This window comes from Trichosurus vulpecula, chromosome 3 (assembly GCF_011100635.1).
Source record: "Trichosurus vulpecula isolate mTriVul1 chromosome 3, mTriVul1.pri, whole genome shotgun sequence".
Taxonomy (NCBI): Eukaryota; Metazoa; Chordata; class Mammalia; order Diprotodontia; family Phalangeridae; genus Trichosurus; species Trichosurus vulpecula.
In genome coordinates, this window is record NC_050575.1 from 165,575,159 (window position 1) to 165,589,628 (window position 14,470).

The 14,470-nt window shown below is 41.5% G+C and overlaps 1 protein-coding gene across 7 annotated transcripts in view; it reads right to left on the reverse strand.

Moving 5' to 3' along the window:
• RAPGEF1 (Rap guanine nucleotide exchange factor 1) overlaps positions 1–14,470 on the reverse strand; it is a 188,330-nt gene that overhangs the window by 100,488 nt on the left and 73,372 nt on the right. For 4 of the 7 annotated variants that reach the window (XM_036749202.1, XM_036749198.1, XM_036749199.1 and 1 more), the window contains exons 2-3: positions 2,478–2,617; positions 1,753–1,866 (exon numbers count right to left, since the gene is read on the reverse strand). In XM_036749202.1, the coding sequence (XP_036605097.1) occupies positions 1,753–1,866; positions 2,478–2,617 (254 nt within the window). The remainder of the gene's footprint in view (positions 1–1,752; positions 1,867–2,477; positions 2,618–14,470) is intronic. The other 3 variants (XM_036749203.1, XM_036749201.1, XM_036749200.1) reach the window with 1 other exon arrangement.

Here is a 14,470-nt window from a genome sequence, read left to right on the forward strand (position 1 = left end):
TGCCTTCCCCCAAGCTCAGACCATCTGCCTGGTATCTTTTTTTTTTTTTTAGGATTCCCCACCAAGTAAATGACATTTTAACATCTATTTTCCCCTTTTCCTCTTCTAGGCTACACACAAGAAAGCATCTGAAACAGCTTTGTACCCAAGGTTCTTTGTGCCAAAAAATGGGCTTCCATACATTCAGATGTATGTGAAAATACTCTCTGGCAGGCAGAGAATTGGCAGATGATGATAAAGAGAACAGTAAAGACAGAAGACTATCCAGCATACCCATACCCCTTTAAGCAGAGATTATTCCTTTAAAAAGCCAAAGGGTTTGTGTGTCCTACTAGTAAACCCAATAATATTTCAACAGGCTCCAGGCAAAGCGTGAACACGGCTGTTAGTAAATCATTTGAAGTTGAGCAGTCTAGGTTGATGCAATATGACATCTCGCACTCTCCTCAGAGTTTAATATTAAACTATCCTCTAGGAGGTTGCTAGACAAGCTTTAATAAAAAATAATTGTGGCACAGATCAAATCTCCTACTTTACTACTTAACCATGGTCTTGCAATCTGGGTTTTAGGTCAGCTCTTGCAAAATCTAAATATTTCACTTTCAATCCTATGATCCCTCCTGCTATGGGGAAAGTTCATCCAAAAATTCACTTTACTATAATAAGACAATAAAATTTCCTCCACCTCCCTTCCTCCGCAGCCCTACACAGCTAAGCAGCATTTTCTTAAGGTACTCTGAAAAGTCATCTCAAAAAGAAAAACAGTCACACTACAAAACTCTAGGTCAAGTCAAAAGCACAAAGCACCAACATTTATGGGCAAGTTGTGTCATCGATGATGGTTAGGACATCCTTTTCTATAAATCCACCTCTGACAGTCACTTGAGTTTGTTTCTTTTTAAGGTTTATTTGATTTTTGTCCTGAATCATCAAGCCTTTTAAAAAATACTGTTATGATTTCAGGTCAATATGAAGATATTACTTATGCTAATTAATTGTTGATCTCCAATATGATCTCCAGCTTTCATGAAGTTGGTTCCTCTGTATGGGTCACTACAGATAAAAAAAAATATCATCAACTGGCCAACCTTTTGGGGATAAGCCACTCCATACTAGACTAGGCTGGTCCTTGAAGAGCAGATAAAGTCTATTACTAGAACTTGGATTGATGGCCCTTCTAGTTTCGAAGGTCCTACTAGAATTTCACTTTGCTGGCATAGCTTTTGTGAACCCACTGTCTGAGCCCTTCACATCTTAATCCAGAGTCATTCTCTACCTGTGAAGTTCAAGGCCTTAAAAGATACATGCCCTTCCTTGACTATAACCCATATCTTCCCTCTTCCCTTCTCCCCAGAATATCCTACTCCCTTCTAAGCTATTCAGATAATTTTGGTACTTGGAAAAGACAGCTGTTGAGAGATGAAACACACCCACTTACCAAGAACAGACTCCGAGGAGTACCTCACACAACCCAACAACTGAAAGGATTCCAGCATGTTGTACACGGAAGCATGGAGGATTGTCCAAGGACCATTGGTCTGCCAGCTCTCTATTTTATCTTAAGATGGCATCTGAGGCCCCTTTGAATTATTTCCTTAATGCTCTTTGAACCCACAGCCACCACCCACCCCTAAGAAAACAGAGAACCCAATACATAAAAATGAAATAGGTTGTCTTAATCCCCCCCCAAACACGGGATCAGGGTTCACTGAAGTAGAAGGCAACCCCAATTGTTCTTAATGTCACACTGACCTTCTGCCTCTGAGACCTGGGAACCACAGCACTGGTGGACATAAATTGTACTGCTTGGTGATCCAGATCCAAGGGAGGAGGGTAGCCCTCTGGTAGAAAATTGTCTGTGGCCTCCTGGAAGAGAGGAAACCTGGATTCCTACAGGGCTTGAAATGGCCATTTTAGGCTGGAGGGAGGGGTTGACAACATCAGCAGCTGTTTCAATACATCTGCTGGATTCTCCCTGTTGAGGTTACCAGCAATTGAGGACATCTTTGGCTAAGGTTCAAAGACTTTGCATTTTTAAAAGCACACACCCTAAAGCCAAGAGATGATCTGGAAATCATAAACTCCATGGTGGTGCATTTGCACGCCAGGGAATGTGGGAAACTTTGGGGTGGGGAGGTGGTGGCATCGGAGGGGTGTGAACATGAGGCATATTCCACAAAGAGTTGCTTAAATGCCCAAAGGATTATAGAGCTAGAAAAGGAGAATGGCTTTGAGCCAACTGAGCTTGCTTTTGATAAAAATTAAACACACTGACCATCTAAATGGTTCATACTATAGCAACTCAGAAGGCCTCTCCTAAAATAATGAACTACTATGGAATAGGTGCAAGGTGCTAGAAGGAACATTTCCCGGGAATGCAATTTAAAAACAGCAGAAGCCCCTATCAATCCCAGCAGGTAAAGGCGAGCAAGACTAACCCAAGAGGAGATGCGGAGAAGCCTCATTCATCTACTTACTTTGTTCACAGGTTTCTCAAGGGTTTTCACAGGCACATCGGCTGGTTTTCCTTTCTTTGATGGTGTTCTCTTGATTTTGGGTGAGTGAAATTTGTCCATCAGCTTCATGGTGAAGGAGGAGAGATGAGAGCGCTGAGAATCTGAAAACAACCCCAGGTAGAAGCACTATGAGTGAGGAGGGGAATGGCCCAGGTTAAGCTTGCTGCTTGTGGTAGTGAACAAACTACCCAACGTAAACAGACTCTTTGGCTTTTCTGACAGGTTCAATTTCAGGGAAAGGAAAAAAAAATGCAATGAATTTGTTTTGGGACATCTTAGTCCCAGCAATCTCCTTGTAGGCTGGTTTCTTTGGGTTATAGAGTTAGGAGAAGGCAAAGGGATTTGGGAAAAAGTTTTTAATAGCTCATTAGGTTGGATCCTTATAACTTTATAGACTTCCTATGAATACATCAAGAAGGAAGAATATGCTTAAATAGGCTCATAGAATGCTGGAGCTGGAAAAAGTCCTTAGAGGTTATCCGGTCCAACCTCCTTATTTTTTTTATAGATAAGGAAATTGGGACCTAAAGAGGGGAATGGTAGCCTTCAAGTCACATGGCTAGGCAGGTGGCAGAGCTCCAATAAAAACCCATCCCTAGGTCTCTTGGTTCTCAGTCCAGTACTTGGTCCTCTCAGTTCAGAAATAAAAGAAGTTTTCTATTTAGACACCACAGAAGACAAGGAAACAGGTGAAACTGAGTGAAAACCTGGGTTGGGTGAAAGGAGGCAATTCTAAAAGATAGCAAGAAGGAATTATGTAACATTTTTTGTAACATAAAAAAATCTAAATAAAATTTAAAAAGCCAATTTGTACATACTCAGGCAATGGAACAAAGTTCAAGTCCATCCCATTAACAGTTATCCCTTAGTCAGAAAGAGGGATGACTTTAGATAAGCCACCTGACCTTGGGAGTTATCTAGAAGAGAGCTGCACTTTGGCCCACAGGTAAGAAGAAGGCTAGACTGATCACCCCTTTGATAAGCATAAAAGCACTGCAATAGCACCAAACCTCAGACTGACCAGCTCTACACTACCTGGCTAGAGTAACTCAGCCACAGGTCTAGCAGAAAGGCTGGTTTCCTTCCATCACAACTCCTCTATGACTTCCCTCACTAGAAAGGACCTTTGAAAGGAATGGCTGGGGATAGGAGGGCAAAACAGACCCTGGGGACCCTGTCTTGTGAAATCATAAAAGCATAAAATTTAGGGCTGAAAGGGACCTTCGTGACCATCTAATCCAAACCCTCATTTTGGAAATGAGAAAACTGATGTCCAGAACAATGGTCATTCAGAAAAGTACCAAAGCTGAGACTAGGTTTACAAGGAACATAGTGGGGTGTGAATGTGTAGAAGGGAGAAAGGGAAATCTCATGATTTTGACTTGATGTTAGTGAGGAAGTTTATAGGCAGGTCCCTTTTTAGCACCAAACTTGGGAAAGAAATTCCACCTTCTCTTCTATTGACTGACTACTTAAATTAGAGTCCATCCTCATGGGGGTCTAATGCTGAACCAGCCAAGATTCAGGATTCTGCTTGTAGCTTAGGAGTGAGACAAGACTGAGGTCATATCAACATGAAAGAAAATATAAAACTATTGAATTAGACTGAAATATAATCCTAGTAGCCTTCCCTCTGCCAGAATGTAAGGATCACTGTCTTAGAGTCGTCATTTGAAAGCAATACTGTATCTAACATAAATCTCCCCTACCATAGAATTTAATACTCTTTAACAAGCTTCATCATTAGACACAAATAATCAGGTGGTAAAGGGTTTTCAGTTTTTCTTTTTTGTTTACTTTAAAATAGAATTAAGGCCAGCACTAGCTAGTACAGAATTAGGTTTTGATAATGTCGGTTTGCAAGCTATCAATCAATAAACATTTATTAAAAGCCTACTATGTGCCAGGCACAGTGCTCTAAGTGTTGGGGATACAAAGAAAAGAAAAAGACAATCTTTACCCTAAAGAGCCCACAATCTAGTGGGAGAGATATTATGCAACTAACTAAAACAATTAACAGAGGGAAGGTACAAGAGTTAAAAAGGATCAGGATAAGAAAAGGCTTCTGGCAGAAGGTAAGATTTTAGCCAGAATTTGGAGGAGGCCTGGAAGACCAGAAGGGAAAGATGAAGAAGGAGGGCATTCCATGCACACTGGCACAGTTAATGAAAATGCCTGGAGTAGGGAGATGGAGTAAGATCCAGGAGACCAGTGTTGCTGGATCAAAGAATGAAAAGAGAGAAGAGGTTGTGTAAGATGTAAGAGAGATGGAAAGGGATGGGGGAAGGCAGGCTATGAAGGGTTTTGAATACCAAATAGAGAATTTTATATTTGATCTTGTAGGTGATAAGGAGAAACTGCCTGGAGTATTTTGTTAACAGGTTTCTGCTGACCCTTACACCACTTCAATTATTTATTCATCATAAAATTTAAATCTACGAAGGAAGATCCCAACCAGTCGTAACAGGGCAGGAACACCTGTTCAGTTTTAAGCCAGAATCACGGTTCAAGGCACACTGCTATCCGCTCAAATCAACCAGCCCCCTCTCTCAGGCCTTGACCCATTCATCTTGTTATTCAGTCTTGAGACATCACAGACACACATTCTGTAGAAGTTCATCAGAGCTAGAAGAAATCCTAGAACACAGAATGTCAGAGATATCTGAGAGATCAATTCAACTCACCCCCTATTTTACAGATGAGGGAACTGAGACCCAGACAGGGAAATGGTTGCTCAGAGTCACACAGAGACTGAGAGCCAAGACGGGAAGCCAAGCTGCAAACCTGAGTCTCCTCAGCTCTTTCCATTACTTATTGATGGCAAGTTCTTACTGACATTATATTGACCAGGAAAGTCTTATCAAGTGCTGGGCTTTAGGCTACTACTGCCTCCAATTTCCATTCCCTACCAATTCAATCCCTATCAGATTGTATAGTATGTACTGTAACAGTATTATTGGAATTGAATTGTGTTTACATAATGCTGCTTATAAAAATCTATAAGGTCTTTCCATCTATTTCTGGATCTTTACTTGCATCCTTCATATACAAACTGCATAACCAGGTTTACTTCTCATTTGACCTACAAATTCAGAATTATAGGTTACTTCAAAAGTTTCCTGAAACTTAAAAAAGGAAAACAGAGTACCTTAAGGGTAGGTTATTACTTATATATGCCACTGATACCCGAAATGGTCAGCAACTCCTAAAGACAAGGCTTATTCCTCATTTCTTCCAGATGAAGCTTGAGGCTTTTATGACATCATAGTTTGTTTCTTTATAAGTGACTACAATATTAAAGGGCAGCTAGGTGGTAAAGTGGATAAAGTGCCAGGCCTGGAATCAGGAAGATTTGAGTTTAAATCTGGCCTCAAACACTTTACTAGCTGTATGACTCTGGGCAAGTCACTTAACCCTATTTGCCTCAGTTTCCTCACCTGTAAGATGAGCTGGAGAAGGAAATGACAAACCACTACAGTATCTTTGCCAAGAAAACCCCAAATGGGGTTATGAAGGGTCAGATACAACTAAACAACCAAATTTCTTTAAAAAAAAACAAACTAAAAAAACCACAACCACACAAACATAAAGAACAATAAAATTAAATGTTCAGAATTTTCCACAAGGTTCCAGTTACTTCAGTTCACCCTGCCACATATCACTGCCTTGTGCTGAAAAAGGCAGGTGAAGTCATGAATTGACCTCTCCATGTGGCTTACAGCAGGAGGCATTCTGACTTAACGATATTCTCTACCAAGGATTTGACATCAAGGTTAAAAAAGAAAAAGCATGTGTATGCATAAAAGTATTTACGGCAGCTCTTTCTGTGGTGGCAAAGAATTGGAAACTGAGGGGATGCTCATCAACCGAGGAATGCATGAACAAGTTAGGGCATATGAGTGTGAAGAAATAATACTGTGCTGTAAGAAATGATGAAGGGGATGGTTTCAGAAAAACCTGGGAAGATTAAATAAACTGATACAGAGTGAAGTGAGCAGAACCAGAGGAACAATGTGCACAGTAACAGCAATATTATAAAGCTAATCAACTCTGATCAATACACTGATCTACCACAACTCCAAAGGACTCATGTTAAATGCTATCTAACTCCAGATAGTGAACTCATGGATTCAAAGTGCATAAGCTTTCCTCCTCTCCTGCCCCCACCCCCACCCCATTCCAGAACGTGGTTACTGTGGAAATATTTTGCATGATTTCATATATATAAAATGGGCATAGTATTTCTTGCCTTCTCAATGGTTAGGGAGGGAAAGAATTCAGAACTGAAAATAAAAATAAAATTAAAAGCCCTAAATGATCTGGCTCCACCCATCTTTCTTGACTCATTTCACACCCTGTCCTCACACGCTCTATGTTCTAGCAAAGTTGTACCACTTGCTATGCTTCTTACATGACATCTCATTTCCTTCAGGCTTTCGCATAGGCTAGCCCCCATGCCTGATACCTTGGACCAATCACTTAGCTTTTCTGGGTTTTAGTTTTCTCATCTGTAAAATGCTATGTGGATTGGAACAGATGACTTTAAATTCCCTTCTTGCCCCAAATCTATAACCCTGTGATGTACATATGGAACACACCTTGTTGGAAGACAGCTTTAACTGCAGCATTTTGCTACTAGATCAAATGCTTTTTTAAAATAACCAACAAATAACAAGCACAATGGGATCTTCCATCTTCCAATGATCTTCTCCATCTTCCAGGAGATTCTGTGGTGACAAAGATGAGGTCTAATGCAGCACATCATCTGTGAAAACCTGCCTGTTCTCTACTAATAGCCTCACTAAGGATGAAGGTGTCAATTATTCTCACCAAAAAAATTATATAAGTGGGAAAGTAGGTATATAGGTCAGTTTTTGTTGTAATAAAGGGTGTCATCAAAGAAATATGTAATTGGAAAAGAGTCGTGGTGAGAGCCACATGGATAAGTGATGGTTTATCTATGTGCTCTACTAGCATATTTTTGCCAGGAAAAAGCGAGAACCACTCCCTACTCCCCAAGCATACAGAGTGGACCAACCTGTGGCAAACATGAGCAAGAGTCACACAACATGGGCAGTCATGAGTTGTGATGTGCATTGCTGGAGGGAATATCGACCTCTACGAATGTGCAAATCCATCCCAGCATTTGAGTACAATGTGCAAAATGTGCAGAGTGCCTTACATAAAAGGTAAAAGAGTTTGTATTCTATATTGAGGAAAATAGGGAAACCTAAAAGGTCAAAGCAACGTGGTCAAGCATATACCCTAGAAAGACTATTCTGGCAACTGGAGGGAGTATGGATTCTGTATGGAAGCAAGGAAACTGTTAGGAGCTATTAAGATTATGCATATTTGTTCCAAGAGTTTTTCTTTTTTCCAATGGGAGGGAGGTGGGAGGGATAGAAAATAGATTTTATAGATTTTTGTTCACTGAAAACAATTTTTTTAAAGGAAGTAGCAGGGTCAAGATTTGAATCACCTTCAAATCCATCAGTTTTTCCATTGAGCCACTCTGTAATAAGGAGGGAGATGCTAGAGGACATTATGGACATTGCGTCAACAAACTGGCAACTGATTCAATGTGGGGGTTGGGGGACAGGAGAGAATCAGGAATAACTCCCAGGTTACAACCTGGGTGACTTCGGACTCTGGAGGAAAGATGGCCATAGTGGGGAAGATAATACATTCCACTTTGGGAATTAGTAATATAGGAATGGAGTTAACGGAAAGGTTATGGTTGGATCTGATTATGACACGGATTTGATATTTAGATTGAGAGTAATCTGCATAGAGATGATACCTGAACACATGAGAGCAGATGAGATCATAAAGGAGAGAGTTGATAGGGGTGGAAGATGGATGATGAACCAGTAAAGGAGACTGAGGTGAATTCACAGTGAAGTGAATCAAGAGAGCTAAGAATCTAACAAATTCCAACTGAAGATGAGGCATGCAGTTTTCACAGCAGAAATTTATCAAGAAAGTTTTTTTGAGCAGTCTTGGTAAATTCTGACCAAAGCAGGCATGCTCTCAAGTAGGTAAACTGCTCAGCTGTCATTCGGGTGATCTGAACGACCTGCACGAACAGCACGCTGTGATAGGTGAGGAGACGCTGTGCTCTGCTAAGAAGTGAAAAAAGGATGGCTGGAGCCTCCAAGAACGCTTGTACTTGTGAGGCTAGGACTTGTGATGTCAGTGACAGAATACGCACCTTACAAAAGAAGCATATGGCAAGATACTACACAGTGGAGGGCATTTGCTTTGAAAAGAAGCCCTGTTTTTAACCCAAGAAAAGAATGACAAATAATGGCCAGAAACTGCTTTGTGACTCTCAAGTGAGCTACAGTCTACATAAACACAACCAGTTAAACTCAAAACAAGGTGCATGGTCCCATCCCATACTAATGGGGGGAAAAAGTCCCTCTTGGCTGTACAAACGACAGGAGGAATCTCTGGGAACTTTGAGTCTAAAGTGAATTATTGGCCTTTTCCTAATATAATTCAAAAAGTCAAACACCCTGCAGCAGAGATTGGCCTTGGTTCAACTGTATTCAACGAGCATTTATTTAGTACTTACAGTGAGCAAAGCACCATTCAAGCAAGATACAAGGTTGAAAGAACACCTATTCTTGTCCTTATGGACAAGATCCTAACGGAAATATGACACGTAAACATATGTAGGTAACAATCTGTCAAGGACTTGGGGATTTCATCTTCAGGGTCTATAACTTATTTTGGTTGGTTGAGATTTGGAGAGATTAAGTGACTTGCCCACAGTCACACAACTGGCAAGACAGGTGAGACCCATGAGACCTAATAATAAGTGGAATTTCATAAGTCTTAGAGCAAAAAGGGACCTCAGGGAGCATCTGGCCACAGTAGTATAGGCTGAGATCTAGAAAGGACTTCGAGGCTGTCTAGATCAACCCCCTCATTTTACCAGATGAAAAGTTAAGTGATTCATTCAAGATCACACAGGGAAAAGAAGGGGAAGAAAATGAGATTTTTTTTTTTACAGCCCAACACAGGAATTTTTTTCTTTCTGCTTGATTACATGTTTGTTACAAGGTTTTGCTTTTTTTTTTTCTAATAGGAAGGAAGTGGGAAAGAAAAGATTTTTGTTCATTAAAAAAAAAAGTTTAAAAAAGGGAGCTTCAGAGGCAGGATTTGAACCCACATCCTCTGACTCCAAATCCACTACTTTTTCCATAGTGTTACTTTGTAATAAGGAAACTGATGTGCAGAGAACAGAAGTAACTTACTCAAGGTAATACAGGTTTTAAGTTATTGACTCAAGATCTGAAACTAGGGGCTTTGATTCAGTCCTTTTATCTGGGACTCTCCTAAATTTATCACGCTAATCACTTGAGATATAAAAGAACCTTACTGATTGAGGGGAGAGGAGGCAGGAAGTCTTCCTGGACAAGGTAACATGTAAGCCAAGCTTTAAAAGATGTCGAGGTGGGGAGTCAGGACATCCTAGACACAGAGTGGGGAAAGCAGAGAGCATGCTGTGGGAAAACAGTCTGGTTTGACCACAGTGTTGGGTATATAGAAAGGTTCTGAATGAAATTAGGCCAGAAAGGAAGAGTGGCACCAAAATGTAGAGCTTTGAATGCCAGGCAAAGGTGGAGAGGAAGTGAGTCCCCTATTGTAGATGGTCTTCTGACTGAATGAAGCCTTTGAGATGGCAGTTAGAGGTGTACTTCTGTTAACTTGTTCTGGGAGATGGGAATTCCAGGTGTTATGATCTCCATTCCATAGAGGGAACTGACATGTCAAGGGCCAGGGGCAGGACTCATGAGGACCCAGTTCCTGAGCCTAAGTTCAACATTCTACGGCACACTGCCTTTCAGTAGATGAGCTGGCCTGGAGGGCACACTGGTACTCCTGAAATACGAAAGGAACCAAAATACCTCCAATGTATTGGGGAGACTCTCTTTGAAGAGTGAGTATAAAGGGATGTCAGGACACACACCAAGAAGCATGTTGACAGCCCATATCTTGCAGCCTCAAATTATGCTTGAACTCATAGCCTCCTCTAGATGTACCTTCTCCTTCTGCTGTCTCAGCTTGAATTTATTAAGCCTGTGATGCAGGGATAATGCCTGCAGTATCTACTGATGGGCCTATTTGGAGGCTTTGATGAGTTAAAGCACTTGGTAAACCTTAAGGCCTGATAGAAATGTCAGCTACTTCCACAGAGGTCACCGTTAACCTTCGAGAAGATGGCTTCATTAGAGTGGTGGGTGTGGAAGCTATAGTGGAAGGGGCTGAAGAGTGATGGGGTGATGAGGAAGCAGAGGTATGCCATGGACACACACATCTAATTCTAGATTTAACAGGGATTGCCAAGGATGGGCTGGTGCCAGCTTAGCCAGGCTTGAGAGAGATTGTTAAATTCTCAATGTGAGCATTTATCCCTCAGAAAATTGGCAAACACTAGAAATCAGAGCTTGATTTATTGGACTGTTGATTGTCTAGACTTAAGAAAGTACTGAAGAAAATGTTAATAATGCAGATTAAACACAAAAGTGTGCCGTGTTTTTGGATGACCCATTGTTACACATTTACCAGACCACTCCTGATGGGACAGTAGTGGGACGGGGGAGAACGGTTAAGGGAAGGTTTTTCAGGGATGGAGGGAGGTTCACTGTGTGACACAGGAAGAAGCCAGTAAAAGGGAGATGCACCTTTGATGGCACCTTTATTTGTCCTTTAACAGCTCTCACATTTACCTTACATTGGATTTACATGATTTCCTAGCTAACAATTAGGTAATTAAGGGAGACGGCACCATCCAGTAGGATATAGACCCTGCCAGGGGAGGACTTCGTCAATTTTGTCCTTCTATCCCAAGCATTTTATAGCATCTGCACTATTTTTTGGGGGGAGGGGGACTGGACCTATGATTTCACTGGCCAGGGAAATCCCCTGGGAAGAAATTCCCTCTAATGCAGGTCAGCAGCAGCTCTGCAACTTAGAGTCAGCTGGTCAGTCAATATTTCTATTAAGCACCCACTACTATATGCCAGAAAGGCAAGGTGACAGTTCCTGCCCCAGAGGAGCTCCCGATCCAATCTTTTCGGTTGTGGGGAGGGAAGGGAGAGTAAGGGAGACACTCAGAGGTTAAGTGATATGTTCGGGTCATGTGACTAGGACGGAAGGTGACTACCCTGCCTTTCTCACAGAAGGCTCATAATACATGCTTGTAGTCAAACTGAATGGCTTGAGGGTTGTCCCACTGCTTCTTTAGGGGTGCGTGCCCAGAGGTGATGAATGCTCTGGTTACAGACATAGCTTTAGAACCTCAAAGCCTGCTCTGGGAGGAGCTCTGGGTTTCTGGCTACTCTATTAATATATTATGTGACATTTTAGCAGACCCCATGTAAAATATCAAGGCAACATGAATGAACCTTGGGGAAGGGAGTCAAGGAGAAAGAGATTAATTAATTTTTGGCTACTTTCCCAAAGTGAAACCTCCCTCTCCTGGTGGTTTTCTTATCCTCCTCTATTACATCTGCCTGGATATTTCTCTTCTAGCATGGTATGATTTAAAAGGCAAACTAACACTTCAAATTCCTTCTCTGTGGACTTGCTAGGTCCTTGAGATTACTGGCTGTTTTCGTTCAAGTTGAAAAATGCTGATCTTGTGGCTGTTCAGTCCATCCTTCTTCTGAAAGAAAGGATCCTCGCAAGGCTGGATTTGGATGGCTTCCAGACGTTGAGTCATAGTTCTATTGAGGACTGCATGGCTGTCTCCCCGAAGTCAGCACGTGTCTAGTTCAGACTTCACAGGAAAAGGCAGAAAGCTCTCCACTACAATGCAAGAGAACTGTCTTCTCAGCCTAGCCCTGGTTTCAAGGACAGCATTTTATAATACACCCCTTCTGACAACCATTGTCTAAATGGTACCTTTGATTAGGACAGAGGGAGTGATTTATTTAGGCTAGTTAGATTAGCCCTTTCACCTGGAGAGAAAGAGGGGAAGACATGCAGAGAGAAACATCTGGATTCTTAACCTTTTTTGTGTCATGAAACCTTTTGGCAATCAGGTGAAACCTTATGGACCTCTCTTGGTATACTGTTTTTAAATGAATTAGAATAAAACACATAGGGTTATGAAGGAAACCAATTATACCAAAATATATAAAAACATTTTTAAAAATTGACCCCAGGTTAAGAACCCCTGATCTAAAATGACTAATGAATATATTCATGATGCCAGGCTCTGACTCCAAAGGAAATACGCCAACCCCTGGGTTTAGGCTTATCTGCCCCACTCTGAATCTGAATGGGAAGGCAGCTGGAGTTGGCTCGCACTGAACTGAAGCACAGAGCTCTCTCTATCGCAGTACAAAGCCCCAATCCACAGAGCCATGCAGACCCACTGGACTGCCTAGACCCAATTCAAGGCCTTTTCCTATTAAAGAATGTTCTGTTAGTGGTTCATTTATTATCAATAAGCCTGGTAGTAAAGTCAACTTAGGGTGAGGCTTTCTGAAATCTCTGAACCTTTCACAGGCTGGCAGCAAACTGTAACGTGGAGACCAGTGGACTTGAAGTCAGAAAACTGGGCCTTGGCTCTGATACTTGCTAGCCGTGGGACTGTGGATAAGTGACTTTGCCGATTTCCTCATATATAAAATGGGGACAAGAATAATATTTGTACTATTCATCTCACTGTGCTTGATAAACTCTAAAGCTTTAAATGGGAACTATTATTATTATAAAGCCAGAATTAACTAAATAAAACCTTATTACTATCATTAATAATAACAGCTGACAGCTACAAGTGCTTAAGGTTGGCAAAGCACTTTGTGATTTAGTTTGATCCTGGCAACAATCCTGTGAGGTAGGGGCTTTTATTACGTCCATTTCGCAGAGGATACCAGAGGCTCCAAGAGGTTCAATGATTGCCCAGAATTGTACACATGGCTAGTGTTTGAAAAAGGACTCAAACCCAGGTCTTCTTCATTCCAAGTCCGAGGCTGTGCTGATTAGTCAAGGCTCTGATAGAAATGTCAGCTACTTCTTTTTTTTTCTTTTTTTTGAGGGGGGAAGGCAGGGCAATTGGGGTTAACTTACTTGCCCAAGGTCACACAGTTAATGTGTCAAGTGTCTGAGGCTGGATTTGAACTTAGGTCCTCCTGACTCCAGTGCCAGAGCTCTACTCACTGTGCCACCTAGCTGCCCCTGTCAGCTACTTCTTTTTATTTTAAATAAATTTATTTTTTATTTTTACTTTACATCAATCAGTTCCACAAGTTTTTGGGTTCCAAATTTTCTCTCCCTTCCCCTTCTTCCCGCCAAGACAGCACGTAATCCAATGTAGACTCTACATATGCCTTCACATTGAAAATATTTACATAATGGTCCAGTCGTAAAGAATTATAACCAATGGAAGGAATCACGAAAAAAGGAGAAATGAAACCAAAAAAGAAGGGAAAAAAAAGAGAGCAAAAAGTTTGCCTCAATCTGCATGCAGATTCCATAATTCTTCTTCTAGGTGTGCTTAGCCTTTTCCATCATGAATCTTTTGGAGTTGTCTTTGAACCTTGCATTGATGAGAGGAGCCAAGTCTACCCTGTCCACGACTTCTAAGGAGGTCACTGTTAAATCTTCAAGAGGATGGTGTGTGGAAGCCAGATTTGGAAAGGGTTGGATGATGAGGAAGTGGAGGTGAGATGAAGGACCCGTTCCATGAAAGCTTAAATCTGAAGGGGCTTATAATGCAAGGGACACAGAGGGACAGAAGAGATTCAAAGGTTTGGTTACAAATACAAATAAGGAAAGCTTTCCCAGGACACTCCCACTACCATGACCACCACCACCATCATCACATTTATATAGTGCCTACTACGTGCCAGGCTCTGTGCTAAATGCTTTACAAGCATTGTCTCACTGGATCTTACAACAACCCTGACAGGCAGGTGCTATGTATTATTATCCCC